This window comes from Micropterus dolomieu, linkage group LG05, assembly GCF_021292245.1.
Source record: "Micropterus dolomieu isolate WLL.071019.BEF.003 ecotype Adirondacks linkage group LG05, ASM2129224v1, whole genome shotgun sequence".
NCBI classification, from domain to species: Eukaryota; Metazoa; Chordata; class Actinopteri; order Centrarchiformes; family Centrarchidae; genus Micropterus; species Micropterus dolomieu.
The window spans coordinates 33403024-33419298 of record NC_060154.1 but is presented as its reverse complement, the minus strand read 5'-3'; the positions used below and the strand labels follow the sequence as shown (position 1 = coordinate 33419298).

Sequence of the window (16275 nt, the reverse complement as noted above, 5' to 3'; positions counted from 1 at the left end):
GTCTCATTGACAGGTATCTTGGGGAAAATAGCAGGCCAAATATATTGTCATATAATTAAGTTTCTTAAAGAAACTGAGTTAGATAAAATAATTTAATTTTAGTTTTTTGTTTGTTTGTGTTGTGTTTTGGTTATTTTATTTATTTCCTGCTTAATCTCTCGTTCCGCAGTCCAGTTGGTGGCGGTAATGCACCGTTAAACTGGTTAACCGCCATTAAACCCTAAAGAAGAAGAAGATGCAACAACAGCAGCAGCAGCAGCAGAAGAAGAAGAAGAAGAAGAAGAAGAAGAAGAAGACGGCGGCGGCGGCGGAGAGTCCCAAGTGAGATCTGCGTGGAACAGAACCAGGAGACCCTAAGGTTAGTAACTGTGTGGCCGCTACGGTTTGCTGTCTTCGCCGTCGTGTGTTGGTATCGTGTACTGTCTCTTGTATTGTAGGCTAACAGTTAGCATCAGCCGAGTCACAGCTGGTAACGGAACGATGCGGGGTAGCCTGAAACGTGGCTGGTGTGTGAGCTGCAGCTGTGGGCCAACTTACTAACAAGGATAATACTGAAGTTATACCAAACACTTCATCATCAAATACACAGCAGAATACACCACAGAAGTCTCCCACTGAGCGAGACGAAAAGTTACTCATTTCTTTAAAAATGTTTTAGGGCTGGGCGATGATATATTATCTCTGAGCAAGCTGTAAGGTTAACTTTGGGTTTCTAATATATGAAGACTTTTGTCTGATGTAATACTTATCCATGAGAGTTAGTTGCTTTCAACATTAGTTTGTTTTATGTTATGTTAAGACATTTGTTATATCGTGATTATATCACCATCCGTAGTACATTATTTTGAAAATAATTCTCTGATGTCTGCACCCGATTTTTAGCTGGGATTGGCTCCAGCCCCCCGCGACCCTGTACGCAGGATAAGTGGTTGAAGGTGGATGGATGGATGGATCCGTCAAAAGTTTCACCAGTTAACATCAATTAGCTCAGTGAATTGACTAATTGAAATGAGCCCTAGTACTGCAGTCCCTCAAAGCTTTGTCAAACTGACTGGCTGTGTTCATGCAGACAATTATATATTTATTTATATATTATATATCTAAAAACCATATGCAGAGCAAGATATTGACATTTCTTTTCACCTCTGCAACTGACTATTGTCATATCCGATTATTACAATGAGTAGATGATTAATTATTTGGTCAAAATAACATCAGAAAAAAGTTAAAAGTGCATATCACAATTTACTACAGCCCAGGGTGATTTCATCAGATGTCTTGTGTTTGACTAACAGTCCGAAACCCAAAGATCAATCAATCAAGAGCAATCTACTACATGAAAATGCAGCAGATGATCACATTTGATTTCATTTCTGTCAGTTAAATAATCTTTGACGCTTTTTATTTTTTTCAATCAGCACACCAGCATAAAATATTTAAAGGGAAGAATGGTTTAAAAGAAGAATCAGCTAGTGAACTGATTAGATAACCATAGCAGGGAACAGGAGCATAATGCAGTTTGCACATCAGTATAAACCATACAGTTGTCTTTCTCCCTGTGTAGCAATATGGCCTGTGTCCAGCAAGTGGCAGCAGTAGGACAGGTTCTGGTGAACCCAGGACTGGACCTCGCCCGGCGCTTCAGAGCCTTATTCACCCTGAAGAATCTGGGAGGTACAAAATGTCTACAGGACACTGACACATTCATGAACATACGTGTGTGTGTATATATTAGTGAAGGGCAAAGCGAGGCTTTATGTTTATGTTTGAAGCAATTGTGTCGAGGCTTCGAAACACTTTGACACCCGTCTCCACGGTGACACCTACTGGTCCCTTTTGATATCGACACATCTTGGCAGGGTTTCATTGAAACAATGACTGACCCGCGTTTACGATTCTAAACGTTTTATCAATACATGACCAACAGGATTTGGGAGAAATCACCATACAACAAACGCTTTCAGATTGTCAGAGACAGCAGATGTGGATTGCAATAAAATCTGTTTAATAAACACGTCTGTGTGCTGTTTCATAAGTAATCACTCATTTAGCCGACGCTTTTCTCAAAAGCGACTCACAATTGCTATGTCAGAGGGCGCAGCTTTGGAGTAACTAAAGGTCAAGTGTACACATGTATCACAGTGGGAATCAAACCCACATCTCTCACACTAAACCAACCACTACCCTATCCATTTTCACAATCGGAATACCTTATTGATCTACGAGGGTGAATTCTTTGTTGCAGATACTCTAAGGCATAAAAGGAACAGAAATAATAGGTAGGTTGGTGAGTAGAGAATATAAAGTATACCAATCTAAGAATATAGCCTAATAATAAATGTGGATATCTACGGTATTATACAGTAGCTTATTAACAAAGGTGTAATGATAATTAGCAGGAAAGATACAGGCCCTAGTGTAATAATAATTAATAATGAGTACTGGCAGTGATGAGGTGTAATGGATTAAAAATCCATAACTGAGTAAAGTTGAAGTTGTTTCAAGAATGATAAATGAAAAGCGGAACAATGTCTCACATTTGTTATATGTCAAGAATTTTATTCAGAAATATTCAGCTGTGACTGAGTCGGGGTTTTTTTGATAATTGACATCGCCAGCCTTGGAAAAATTTGGTGACATGGAACATTTGTTGCTGGCAACAAAAAAGTATTTTTTTTGGCCTACAGGTGCAGATATACTACAGCACGTCGCTCCAATAAATCAAATGATTGTGTGTCCTTGGAACAAATCTGTCAAATGAGTTAGAGTCTGATGTGCTTTTTGTTCCAAACACTGTAAATCAAGCATAGAAGTGGCAGGTGTGATATCTGTCGAAACAGGGGTGAAACGCACCAAAGCTTCACTATGGTCACGTGACATTGACGTTTTGAACCACGCTTTGGAGCAGTGTTTCGAAATGTCTGTGCTTTGGGATCTCGACATAGCGTCGAAACGTCAGTATCGAACGTCCCACCGAATCGACTGTAACAACCTATGTATAGTAATGTGCAAAATATCCGGACTGCTAACAAGGAGAAGAGTTTATGATGGTCCTCTGTTGTTTACATCATGTATAGGCTTTTGTTGTTGACCTGTTTATGTATTCAGTCATGAAATGCAGCATTTGTTGTTGCATGCCACGGTCTCTGATACACAGTCAGCGGAAACTCTTGGTTATGTATAAGTAAAACATATATGCTATGACTCCTAGTAATGATGTGTAGTCAAATCCACCAAAACTCTTCAAGCAGGAAATCTGTGCATTGTCTTACATTGTGTGAATTGATTTAAGCTGTTACCTGTGTGTCAGGTGCTGAAGCTATAGAATGGATCAGTAAGGCCTTTACTGACGAGTCTGCCCTGCTGAAGCACGAGCTGGCCTACTGCCTGGGACAGATGCAGGACAGACGGGCCATACCCACTTTGACTGCAGTACTCAAAGATGCACAGCAGGAACCGATGGTCAGGCATGAAGCAGGTAAACACATTTGCATGCGTGCACAACGCTATGGGGATGAAGAGAGTCGCCATACTACCAAGTGCACATAATTTTACCCTCCTGAAAGAATACCTGAAAAATCAAAAAAGTGTGAGTTGACTGGCTTTACTGGTTCAGGCGTTAACTACCAGCTGAAGAACGCAGTGCCAGACCACAGCTTACATACCCGCAAGTGATCTTTTTATTTTCAAAATAGAAATGTTTGAAAATGAATGTGGTTGTCTTTAAACATGCAAGGTAAAGTGCCTATACATAAACTAACACATTTAAGTGGGCAATTACATATAAATATACTATATGGTTTGCACATAACATAACATTATACTTTTAATAGTGCCAATTTGAAAAACTAACAAATGTCTAAAAGGCTAAAGTCGTTCAAAAGACAGTACCAGTACATACCTGTAGCTCATAACTGCTCATTCATTTCAGGGTTTTGTTCTCCTGATAGTGTTTTTTTTTTTTTTTGGCACATTGACTCCCAAAAAAGCATATATAGTATTAGTTGCATGTTTTTATTTATCATATGTACAAAAACATTTTTAGCTCTGGTATTCTAACACAAAAGTACAATTTCACACTGAGCTGATTTTGGTGCTGAGGTGGAAAAAATTAGTATACTGATAAAATCCAAATGTGACAAAGCGCAATGGAAACAGACTTTGCAGATATATCATTAAAGGTTCAGCGTGTAATATTTCTGAGAATCTATGGACAGAAATGCAATATAAGATCCACAACTATGTTTTCAGTGGTGTGTAAAGACCTTACATAATGAACCGTTATGTTTCATTACAGCTAGATGGTTGCAATTTGCAACCTCACCTGGATGCCACTAAATCTTACACACTGAACCTTTAAGTATGATGCTTGTGATTTACACATCCATTGAAGCTTCTTCTTCACTGAAGAGCTAAAATATTGTAGCAGATGAAGACAGATCTGTATAAACATGATACGCTTTGACTTTGTGTCTGTCTTTAGGGGAGGCTCTGGGAGCAATCGGTGATCCTGTGGTTCTGGACTTACTGAAAGAGTACAGTCAGGATCCTGTCACTGAGGTAGGAACATAACACTGTGTGGTATCGCAGTGGTATCAGGTCAGTAAATACCCAGAATACTGAATCCGTTTCTATTTCGTATAGGCTTCGCCCTCTAAAGGCCCATTTATACTCCTGCGTAGGGTCTACATGCGTACCTATGCCTTTATACTTGTGCGTAGGTGTGTCCATCATTCTGCAATTACACCCCAAACGCTAGTCGGCAGTAGCGCTACAGCGTCCACTGTGTTGACTTTTGCTGGCCGAGCAGGCTAACTTCCAGTTTAGCGCTCCGCTAACGTAAATGGGGGTAAAATTGTAAACGTGCGGCTGGTGTAGCCTTTTCAAATGTTATCGACCGAATGGATCACATTCTGATAGCGAAACGAGTCATTTCGCTCGGGTTGTGACGGTCAAATACACTGCTCAAAAAAATAAAGGGAACACTAAAATAACACATCCTAGATCTGAATGAATGAAATAATCTCATTAAATACTCCTTTTTTTTTACATAGTTGAATGTGCTGACAACAAAATCACACAGAAATTATCAATGGAAATCAAATTTATCAACCCATGGAGGTCTGGATTTGGAGTCACACTCAAAATCAAAGTGGAAAACCACACTACAGGCCGATCCAACTTTGATGTAATGTCCTTAAAACAAGTCAAAATGAGGCTCAGTAGTGTGTGTGGCCTCCACGTGCCTGTATGACCTCCCTACAACGCCTGGGCATGCTCCTGATGAGGTGGCGGATGGTCTCCTGAGGGATCTCCTCCCAGACCTGGCCGAAAGCATCCGCCAACTCCTGGTCAGTCTGTGGTGCAACGTGGCGTTGGTGGATGGGGCGAGACATGATGTCCCAGATGTGCTCAATTGGATTCAGGTCTGGGGAACGGGCGGGCCAGTCCATAGCATCAATGCCTTCCTCTTGCAGGAACTGCTGACAGACTCCAGCCACATGAGGTCTAGCATTGTCTTGCATTAGGAGGAACCCAGGGCCAACCGCACCAGCATATGGTCTCACAAGGAGTCTGAGGATCTCATCTCGGTACCTAATGGCAGTCAGGCTACCTCTGGCGAGCACATGGAGGGCTGTGTGGCCCCCCAAAGAAATGCCACCCCACACCATTACTGACCCACCGCCAAACCGGTCATGCTGGAGAATTTTGCAGGCAGCAGAACGTTCTCCAGACTCTGCCACGTCTATCACATGTGCTCAGTGTGAACCTGCTTTCATCTGTGAAGAGCACAGGGCGCCAGTGGCGAATTTGCCAATCTTGGTGTTCTCTGGCAAATTCCAAATGTCCTGCACGGTGTTGGGCTGTAAGCACAACCCCCACCTGTGGACGTCGGGCCCTCATACCACCCTCATGGAGTCTGTTTGTGGCCTGCTGGAGGTAATTTTGCAGGGCTCTGGCAGTCTCCTGCACAAAGGCGGAGGTAGCGGTCCTGCTGCTGGGTTGTTGCCCTCCTACAGCCTCCTCCACGTCTCCTGATGAACTGGCCTGTCTCCTGGTAGCGCCTCCGTGCTCTGGACGCTACACTGACAGACACAGCAAACATTCTTGCCATAGCTCGCATTGATGTGCCATCCTGGATGAGTTGCACTACCTGAGCCACTTGTGTGGGTTGTAGACTCCGTCTCATGCTACCACTAGAGTGAAAGCACCGCCAGCATTCAAAAGTGACCAAAGCATCAGCCAGGAAGCATAGGAACTGAGAAGTGGTCTGTGGTCACCACCTGCAGAACCACTCCTTTATTGGGGGTGTCTTGCTAATTGATTATAATTTCCAGCTGTTGTCTATTCCATTTGCACAACAGCGTGTGAAATTGATTGTCAATCAGTGTTGCTTCCTAAGTGGACAGTTTGATTTCACAGGAGTGTGATTGACTTGAAGTTACATTGTGTTGTTTAAGTGTTCCCTTTATTTTTTTGAGCACTGTATATTGATTCACTGTGTTACAGCCGCCGTTTTGGCCTCTAGTAAATGTTACTTCAAAGCACGGGGTACTTCCGGTCGGCTCGGAGGCATTGCGAGGCTACCCAGCCGACCAATCACAGAGCTTACGGTCTGCGTCGACTCAACGTGTATTTACATTTTTGAGGAGGTGCACGTCAGGCGATGCCGTAGCTTCTGCGTAGCCCCATAACCTATGCCGTCACCTTCGCCGTCGATTTGACGCAGAAGTATAAATTGCACTTAAGGCTATTGCTATTGGGTTAACCCCTACACGCAAATGCGCGGCACTGAAAAAATATTGTCTACACAGGAGTAGCATGTAGCTGCAGTACCGGAGACTGCAGTTTCAGGACTGCAATCCTAGGACCGGAACAGAAATTCCAGGACCCTTGTTTACTTTGATACTGCCAGCTAGCTGACTGGCTAGCTAGTTAGCTAGCTAGCTATGTTACTCTTTACAGCCCCCCGAAACCAATTATCCTTACCACAACCACCACCGAGCGTGTGCCTAAACGTAAGTTATTGATTATATGCATGTCGACCGGTTAACCCTACAGCTGCGGACAGGGTTAACCTCCTTCGTGTTGCTGTGTATTACCACCACCACTCCACTAGATGGCGCTGTCGCAAAAGAACTAGGATCCTAGAACTGCGGTCCCAGGATTGCGGGGGTCCTGAAACTGCAGCCTCCAGTACTGCAGCTTCATACTATTGCTACACAGACCCGCAAATTCTTTGCATCAATGCTTCGTTTAATCCATATAACTATACAGCACATTGTTTCGCACTGACATTTTTTACTGTCGCACATCGCGCTTACGCTGTGAACATGACGTGTATTATGATGGTGCTGTTTGCAAAGTGGAGGAAGAGAGAAAACAGCAAGGGACAAAGAAGAAAGTATCCAAAGTATGGGATTATTTCAAGCTAAAGAAAACAACAACTCTGTAATGTTACTGTCCGTCCACCATAAAACGAAACTTATGTCGCCTCGGCAACAGCACGACGGCATCTGATCAGAAAGTACCCGGTGTTCTGCCAGCGGACCACAGACAAGGTATCAGTAACTTTAGCATTTAACTGAAATCATGATTGATTGTTGAGTTGAAGCCAAAGTAAGCCGCAGTCCTCAGCTGAAAATGTTCACGTGCGTTTGTTGTTCTCCTTTTTGGGCCGTGAGTTTGGGTTGTAACGTCTCAGTCAGCAGGTAACGGGGTGTCGGGGAGCTGCACCTTTTAACTCACCTGCAGCTCTCTCTGATGCTCAGACGTTTCCTGCTACCTGCGTGTGCTAATCCATCCTTTCAACCAGATTCTTTGTCTTTATAATTACTATCTTTATAATAACAGACAACAGCTGTATTGTGTGCAGGATCACTCATTTCCCGTTTCACATTTCACGTGAACGCCACAACGACTTCAAGACTGCCGTCACATGACTGCAAGTTGTGTAGTGTGAACAGCACGGCCAGCGGCCGACGCTGAAAGTCGTGTAGTCTGCGCTTTGAGTGGTCGAAAAAGACTAAAAAGGCACTATACAAGTACGCAGCATTTACATTTATGAGCCTTTAGTATACCTTGTAAAGGGGATGTTTGTGTGTGTAAAGCAGCTGTCTGGTTGTTGGTCTGATGTTTGCCGTATGACACACGATGAATTTCCGAAAGGACTAATAAATATCTATCAAACGTGCACAACTGATCCCGTTACCGGGGGGGGGGGGCGCCACCGCCGTCACGCAAAAGTACTTCTTAAACGATGCATCGATGAATCATTGAAATAATCTATAGAAGCTTAGAGTACTAAAATCATCGTTAGCTGCTGAGGCCCACCCACTCCCTGGATGAAGGCCTCGACCTGCTGTTACCGGAAGAACAGGAGTCGGATGACTCCACTTCTTCTATTCACGGATCTCCCAGTGGCTCCCCGCTTTCCCCGCGCCAGGCCCTGGCGATCGCTGGCCTCGATGTGGGCGACCCCAGCCTCAAGGTAGCGCTCTCCGTCCCGCCATCAGCCGCCACCTCCTCTGCCTGTGCTGTTCTGCTATGTGGTGCGCAAGGCCGCCTGTGCTACAGGGAGCAGTCCAAGGGGCTTCCCCTGTTAGTGCAGCGCCTGTCTCACTGGCTGTGTAAGGCTGTGAAATAGCCTCATGTGTCAGCCGGCGAATCTCCCCCGGACGGCATCAGGGCACACTCCACGAGAGGCGTCTCCTCCTCTATGGCATTGCACAGAGGAATGTCAGTGGACGACATCTGCACGGCGGCCTCCTGGTCTTCCCTGTGCTCCTTTTGTCCCTTTCTACCTATTATGAAAAGCGCTGTGAGATAACTGTTGTTGTGATTTGGCGCTATATAAATAAAATTGAATTGAATTCTACCTGCAGGATGTCTCCCGCTTCTCACTGACTCACTCAGTACTGAGCATTCTTTTTGAACAATTGTCCCCTGTGAGTGCGCAGTGCGCTTTCTCCCAGCCAGACGGTGGGGGGAGCGGCTGCTGATCACGCTGGCCCTGCTCTGTGCGCAGCTGATACGGTCGCTGTCGTGACCTCATCTGCACCTGCACAGCTTCGGGGCTCCCTATCCTGTCCCCGGCTTTTTACGGCTGGGTTGGTTCTCTGCCTTCCCACGTTGAGCCACTGGTGATTGTGTGGACACAATGCCGTGGGTTGCAGGGGATTGGGTGCCTTATAGTGTTGGCTCTGGGCAGGTGAGTTTGTGCTTGGTGGTACTGTATGGCCCAGTGAGGCGCTGACTCATCCTGCTTCCCCTTTATCCCAATACAATAGTGATGGTCTTAGAGGGCGAAGCCTATACCAAATAGAACGATAGTTACGTAAAGGCACTATGGGAGCCGGGGGGGGGGTGTACAAGGTGTAGAGGAGAGGCCCACACAGCGGGTGGGTGTAGACGAGCCTTACGGGCTGCGTCTGTACTCATAGAATCTGGAGTTACAATATGTAACTATCGTTCTCATTTCAACTGCATAGTGTAAATATGCACAGGAAACACAAGGTTTGTACTTTGCCATATTTTTGTTGATTCTTCCGTGCCCCTGTTAGGCTGATTGAGTACCAGGGTGGAGAGAGGACCTCTCATTGGCCTCCATGGAAGACTTGCAGCCAAAAAGAAACACAGGGGTGCAATAAAAGGCAGCAGGTGCTCCGGACTGATGGGTCAGAATGTGGAATAGTTGGCTGCAGCAGAAGGCAGGTTGTTCACCGAAGGGCTGTAGAGTGGTATAAGAATGACTGTCTGCAGGCAACAGTGAAGCATGGTGGAGGTTCCTTGCAAGATTGAGGGTGTATTTCTGCAGACGGAGTTTGAGACTTGGAGGCTGTGGCCTACACCAAAAGATGCGAAATCACCTATGCAATCCAGAGAAAATTAAAGCTGCAAGCAGCGTTGGGCGGGCCCGCGTTGGGGCATGACGCTGCATGAAGGTGTTATACCTCACTTGCTGTGTCCCCTTAGTGGCGCTACATAGCACTTGGCACTATGAATATAAATCGGTATTGGCGTGTAGATGTCTTCGGGGTGGGAGAGTTATCAAGCACGTAAAGATTTGTTCAGATGTGAGCATGTACACTGAAGTTACAACAACTTCCTGTGTCATGGCGAAGAGTTGATCTTTGACGCCACGCCACGGACACACCCATCAATGAAAACTCACAGATAGCACAACTTTTCATCGTCAATGCCTTTAGAAGGCACAGCACAAATTTGAAGTCGATTGGACTAAATCCCTAAGAGGAGTTCGTTAAAGTACGTAGTGTGTAAATCATCCAAAAATGAACGTAAAATTGCTCTGAAGACTTAACCTGAACCGTTTTTGAACTGAACTGCTTGCTGAATTGAACTGAACCCTGAAGGGAAATATGAGTTGTGTTTATTGATTTGTGGTACGCTTTTGTTAATATACATTGCCTTTGTTGAATTTTATAATTGAGTTGTGGTTTTCATTATTGTTCAGTGGTTTCACTCAACGTGAGGGTCCATAACATTGCATATGTATCCTTTGTGTCACTTGATGGGTAAAATATATTATTCTGTGTAAAATCATAAAAATCTTACGTGTCAGGAGAGAAACCTGACTGGCACCCCAAAAGAAAACCGTAAGTCAAGCTGTCACAAGTTGAGGGCAGGTCCTGGTGAATTTTGTTTCTAATAGTTATAATTTTATCATTAAAGAAGCTCATGAAGTCATAACTACTACTAACTACTGAGAGCTATGGGAATACTTGGCTCAATAGAGCTGTGACTCTCTGTCAGCCTGGCTACAGTGCTGAAAAGAAACCTGGGATTGTTCCTATTTTCCTCTATTAATGACGAGTAGTACGCTGCTGTGGCATTACGGAGGGCCTTCCTATAAGTTTTAAGACTATCTTGCCAAATTAAAGGAGAATTTTCCAGTTTGGTGGAACGCCAATTTCTCAGCGATATTTGCTTTAATTTGCGAGTTTCAGTATTATACCATGGAGCTAACCGTCTTTGTTTTATTATTTTCTTTTTTAGAGGGGCTACAGAGTTGAGTGTCATTCGCAGCGAGCCTGCAGCACTATCAACAAGATGATCGATTTGGGAGGGACTGAAATTAGCATAGGAGTCCTCTGTTACTAGGTGTTACTAGGTACTGCTAGGGCCTAGTAGTACCTAGTAACACCTAGTAACGGAGGACTCCAGCTTCTAATTCATTACTTAGTCCCTAGTTACTAGGGACTAAGTAATGAATTAGAAGCTGTTGGAATAACATCCTTAAATTTAGTTACAGCACTATCAGATAGACATCTTCTATAGAAATGCCCAATGGCGTGTAGTTCAGCAATATAAACTCAAAAGTTATCAAACAGTGGTCAGATAAAAAGGGATTCTGTGGAAACAATATTAAATGTTCAATTTCAATACCATACACCAAAACAAGGTCGAGGGTGTGGTTAAAACAATGAGTCGGTTTATGAACACTTTGAGAGAAGCCAATTGAATCTAATAGGGAGATAAATGCAGTACTGAAGCTGTCATTCTCAACATCCACATAAAATCCCCTACAATAATAACTTTGTCCGTTTTTTAAGGACTAAAGTTGGCAAAACTCTGCAAATTCAGATAAGAATTCAGAGTACGGACCAGCCTATATGTCTACAAATAAACTACACTTATTACACGTACCATTACCACTAAAGGAGGCAGAGGAGTAACTGAACATCTGACACACCAAGCAGGAGAAAGTAGGAGAGCGAGAGGGAGAAAGAGATGCCAGTGCCATCTGCTAAGCTAAAGTCGCTAACAGCTAAAGTACGGTAGCGTTGGCCACTAAAACCTTCAAAAACAAATATGAGATTAACCGACAGTCGCTAAAAGATGGAAAGAACTGTGAGTGCTTAGGCAAAATTACTGTAAAAATAAGTGTTTAGCGGACAGTTAGCCGCTGTAATGGCAAATCTAACAAATCAGATAAAAACACGCTACCAACTAGTGATGGCAAGACAAAGCTTCATGAAGCATTGATACTTTCCATCCAATTATTTGGAGATGATTTTATCTGCTTTAGAAAATTATTATTAGGTTAATATGGGGTAAGAGCCCCCAGTTTAATTCTTAAAAAAAAAAAAAACACGTCGCTAGTCTTACTCAGCTAAAATTTCCTGTTTCATCACAATTTTTTAAGTTATTTGATCAAAGCAATTCTGAGTAGATCAGAGTAGATCAAATATTTTAGTCATTTAAAATAAGCTGTTGATACAATGTTACTGTCTTCAATTAAAATCAAAAATCAAATCCAAAGTCCACAAAATGTTGAGGAGGGTCCATTGCATTTTGCTGCTCCTTTCGAATCGCCCGCCAAACCTGCAAACCATTCACGTCACGTGGTACGACCGGCTCGCGATACGCACTTCACAAAAATCATCCTGGATTACTCGACACACGCTGCGAAGCCTCAATACGGAAGGACACATCACTATTGCCAACACACAAGCACCGGAAACGGAAATGGATCAATACGGGAAACATGTCTAAAATGTGGAAACAAAACTTGTGTATGTGGCATATAACCTGTTGTAAATGTAAATGCCTCCCTGCAGGTTGCAGAGACGTGTCAGTTGGCTGTCCGTCGGTTGGAGTGGCTGCAGAGTGGAGGAGAGAAAGAGTTGGATGATGGACGTACAGATAAGAACCCCTACTGCTCTGTAGACCCGGCCCCTCCAGCAGTGAGAAAGAGTGTGCAAGAGCTACGCTCCATCCTGTTGGATGAGAGTCTGCCACTCTTTGAACGCTACCGTGCCATGTTTGCTCTTCGTAACCTGGGCAACGAGGAGGCTGTGCTGGCCCTGGGCGATGGTAGGATACAACACTATAGCTTATTATTTTTATTTGTGTATCCTTGTAGTCACAACTGTAACTTAAGATTAGATAACTTTTGTTCATTTTTATGTTTTGACCTCTGTGAGTTGAAACATTTGTACGATCTTATCAGCCTGTGAAATGGAAAAGGCTTGTTCAGTTACTGACTAACTGAAATCTGGAAGATAACAAGGTATCTGATAGTCGACAATTGTCCTAGAGTCTTGTGAGGTAGGAAAAAAATGTGCAAAGTAATTTATTTCCAGAGAGATATTATTGAGTTTATATAGTGGTTTTGTTGTTGCAAACACTACTGTTGCTGTTGTAAAAAAAATAGTTTTATCATATTTAAAATATAAATCTATTCCAGTCCTGTTCTGAACTACATTCAGTATCACTCAGAGGAATAATTACTGTTTTACCAATGGTGTGATATTTATTTTTAAGGCTCATTACTTTTTTAAATACTGTAACAATAATAGTTCAAATATGAATAGTTTTTAGTCATATTACAGAAAGACCAGACCTCTCCACAGCCATGAAACTTTTCTTCCTCAAACAACAAGAACAATGTGAATAGGGCTATACATAACGATTATTTTTTGGATTGGTCGATTTAATCTATGGGGAACCACTGGTATACAGGGTAACCTTGAGTTAACCACCAACAAAACCTGCTCGGAGTAGTTTAGAGATACGGCGTAAATTGCCATGGCAACAGACCTTGGTTAACACCTATCCACCTTTCGTAGTACGGTTTAACAAAGTTACTCCTGAAGTTACCTGGATAAGCCAGTTACCTCGCTTCTCTAGTACAGGCCACTGGTCAACTGTTTTGGAAATGAAAACTCTCAGGCTCAATCAACTCAGAGTGAACCTCAGTTTGTTAAAGCTGCTTTATGAAACAGGGCCAAGATGGACTGTGATTTATAAATGGAAATTTGCCTCTGTTTTGCTTTTATTGTAAAGTACTTTGTAACTAAAAGAAAAAAAGAACTGTTTTTGAAAGGTGCTCTATGAAGTTATTATCATAATTATTGTTAAATACAGTAGTGTCAATGTCATTACATAGTTTGTCCACCAGATAGCACCGACAAGATGGTTTTTACACTGTAAAATGTCTCGCTCAGTATAAATCATGGTCACAATAAAATATATTTTCCTCGTGGCAGTTTATAGCCATTTGATTCTTTTTACAGCCAAATTTAATGATATTTTAGGGGTTTTTAACTTTATTCAGCTTCACACAGTTTCTGGTCTGTGTCGTGTCATCAGCAGCAGTTTGCCTGAGCAAAAAACTGACCTGAGTACACTTGAGTGCTGAAGAGTAGTGTTTGGCTTGTTCCACCACTACATAACCCTGTCTTTTAACATTTTCGTCTCCAGGCCTCCAATGCTCCAGTGCTCTGTTCCGTCATGAGATCGGTTATGTCCTGGGTCAGATGCAGCACCCTGCAGCGGTCCCAGCCCTGTGTTCAGCTCTGGAGCGTTCTGGTGAGAACCCCATGGTTCGACATGAGGCAGCAGAGGCTCTTGGCTCCATCGGCAAAAAGGAGTGTCTGGCTGTGCTGCAGCGTTACTGTGGAGACGGAGAACGTGTCGTCAAGGAGAGCTGCGAGGTCGCTCTGGATATGCTCGAGTACGAAAACAGCGACCAGTTCCAGTATGCAGATGGACTGGTCAGGTTACAGGGTTAAAGTTCATTATCACAACCGAAGGGGCTTTCACTCAAATATCATTTTTTACTTTTACTCTCTGCGCTGTTTCTGTATTACATTATACAGCAGAGACAGCTGGACAACTCAGTGCTACGTCAGTAAAACTACTGAATCCTCTGGGAAGCTGAAGCTTTACAGTATGAAAAATACTTGTCACTTAAAATCAGAAATGAAACCTTGAAAGCCCAGGAGCTGAAGGAGATGCAGGAGTGAGCTTATAGATCTTAGGTGTGCGGGTGTTGCAGTATCGGTGGACAGGGAGGAGCAGAGTTTTTTTGTGGTCTGTCCAATATACCACTGCATTCAGATACAGCAAATTTGCAATGTATGTAACGTATGCTTTTTTTTCCCCTAACACACAGCCAGTGAAGGTAGATTGTAACACACAGCATATTGTATGTGTTTGAGGAGTATGTAACAGCTCGGGGCTAACTTCATATTTTACCTGGAAGTGTTTTTTGTTGTTTTCCTCTGGGCCATATACTACTTCTCTGCTATCATTTGAAGTTTTGTGGAAACTACAGCACCTCCAGTTTGCTCACATTCTCTGCTCAGCTTCAGCTCCCAATTTGATGATTTCTACTGAAGGGCTTTTCTTCTGTTGTCTGGGAGCTGTATGTGATCATACGATGAGACGAGTTCTATATGGACTGGTTCTAAATTTAAGAAATGTTTCAGGTCCAGGTGCACTACAATTGATCAGGCCTGATGTCAGTTAATTCTACTATAACTAGGTAAGACAAGCCAAAGCTCTATCAGCTCCTCTGTTATAGATTTACAGTTTGGATGTACATAGCCCTCATTGGAGGGAAGATTAATTCCACACTGTAATCTACTACAGAGATTAACAGTAAAATTGTTTTACTGTGGATTACTGTAGTACACAGATTCTAATTTTAATTTGTATCATTTACAGCCAGGTGTGTACTGTATGTCAAATTAAAAATCAGCTATAAACATGATGTCTGTGATCTTGATTTTACAGTAAGCTTTTTTATCCTGTCAGTCCCACAGCTCAAGATTTTGGAGGCGGCGCTCTACAACACCCACCATTAAAACACCAACTGAGGAAATATCTTTTGGAAGAATAACCGCATAAAAGCAGTGTATTTTACCACAGTATGTGAAAGTGAGTGGAACTAACTAGCAGAACTGTGGCATGATGATGGACAGGTCTTTCTGTGAATGTTATGACTTTTTTTCCCTTCATGAAAGCCTTGAAGTCTGTGGTTGCTGTCTGAATCCAAGCCCACCACAGTTTGTGTTCTCAGTCTAAGAAGGAACTTCAAACTTTTGTTTAGTCTTCTTTGACGCCTGTGTGGTATACACAATCACCAGTATTCTCGTCTTATGTAAAATGCGCTCTGGGCTGTGACGGCTGTACACCAGTGAAGGAAATAATGTCATTAAAGGCCAATGCTCTTAAACCTTTTAAAACTTTACCTGGTATGGTCATAGACTATGTAAATAGGGTTTGGTGCATTGAATTGAGGCTGTTGCTGTTATTTGTTAGATATGCTCAAAGTGTGGTTGGGATTTTTTAATTTTTTAATGATCCACAAGTAATTCACATCAAACTAAATGTCTAACTAACATGTGCCAACACTTGGTGCTGGTTTCATGATTACGACCTCTTTCATGTTTGTTATTTACGTGAGGCTGGTAAATATTAAGTTTTAATGTGGTCACATAAAGCCTTTTAACAATATTAATAATG

General features: G+C 42.9%; 1 protein-coding gene across 2 annotated transcripts; it reads left to right on the top strand.

The window, feature by feature from the left end:
• Positions 1-277: 277 nt before the first annotated feature.
• dohh (deoxyhypusine hydroxylase/monooxygenase) lies at positions 278-15982 on the top strand. 2 transcript variants are annotated; one of them, XR_006825069.1, is made up of 7 exons: positions 278-358; positions 1565-1674; positions 3311-3478; positions 4484-4560; positions 12582-12837; positions 14227-15292; positions 15565-15982. XR_006825069.1 is itself a non-coding variant. In XM_046049200.1 (6 exons), exons 2-6 carry the CDS (start codon positions 1569-1571, stop codon positions 14535-14537), a joined length of 918 nt encoding a protein of 305 aa, XP_045905156.1. In that variant the 5' UTR covers positions 278-358; positions 1565-1568; the 3' UTR covers positions 14538-15520. The 2 variants fall into 2 exon arrangements, 1 of the variants encoding a protein (XP_045905156.1); XM_046049200.1 differs by lacking the exon at positions 15565-15982 and having other exon boundaries at positions 14227-15520.
• The last annotated feature ends 293 nt before the right edge of the window (positions 15983-16275 follow it).

Bases quoted from the DNA above. Each gene is read 5' to 3' on its own strand.
- dohh (XM_046049200.1), top strand. From the start codon at position 1,569: ATGGCCTGTGTCCAGCAAGTGGCAGCAGTAGGACAGGTTCTGGTGAAC. The intron at 4,561-12,581 runs GTAGGAACATAA...GCCTCCCTGCAG, and splicing joins GTCAGGATCCTGTCACTGAG to GTTGCAGAGACGTGTCAGTT. The intron at 12,838-14,226 runs GTAGGATACAAC...TTTCGTCTCCAG, and splicing joins TGTGCTGGCCCTGGGCGATG to GCCTCCAATGCTCCAGTGCT.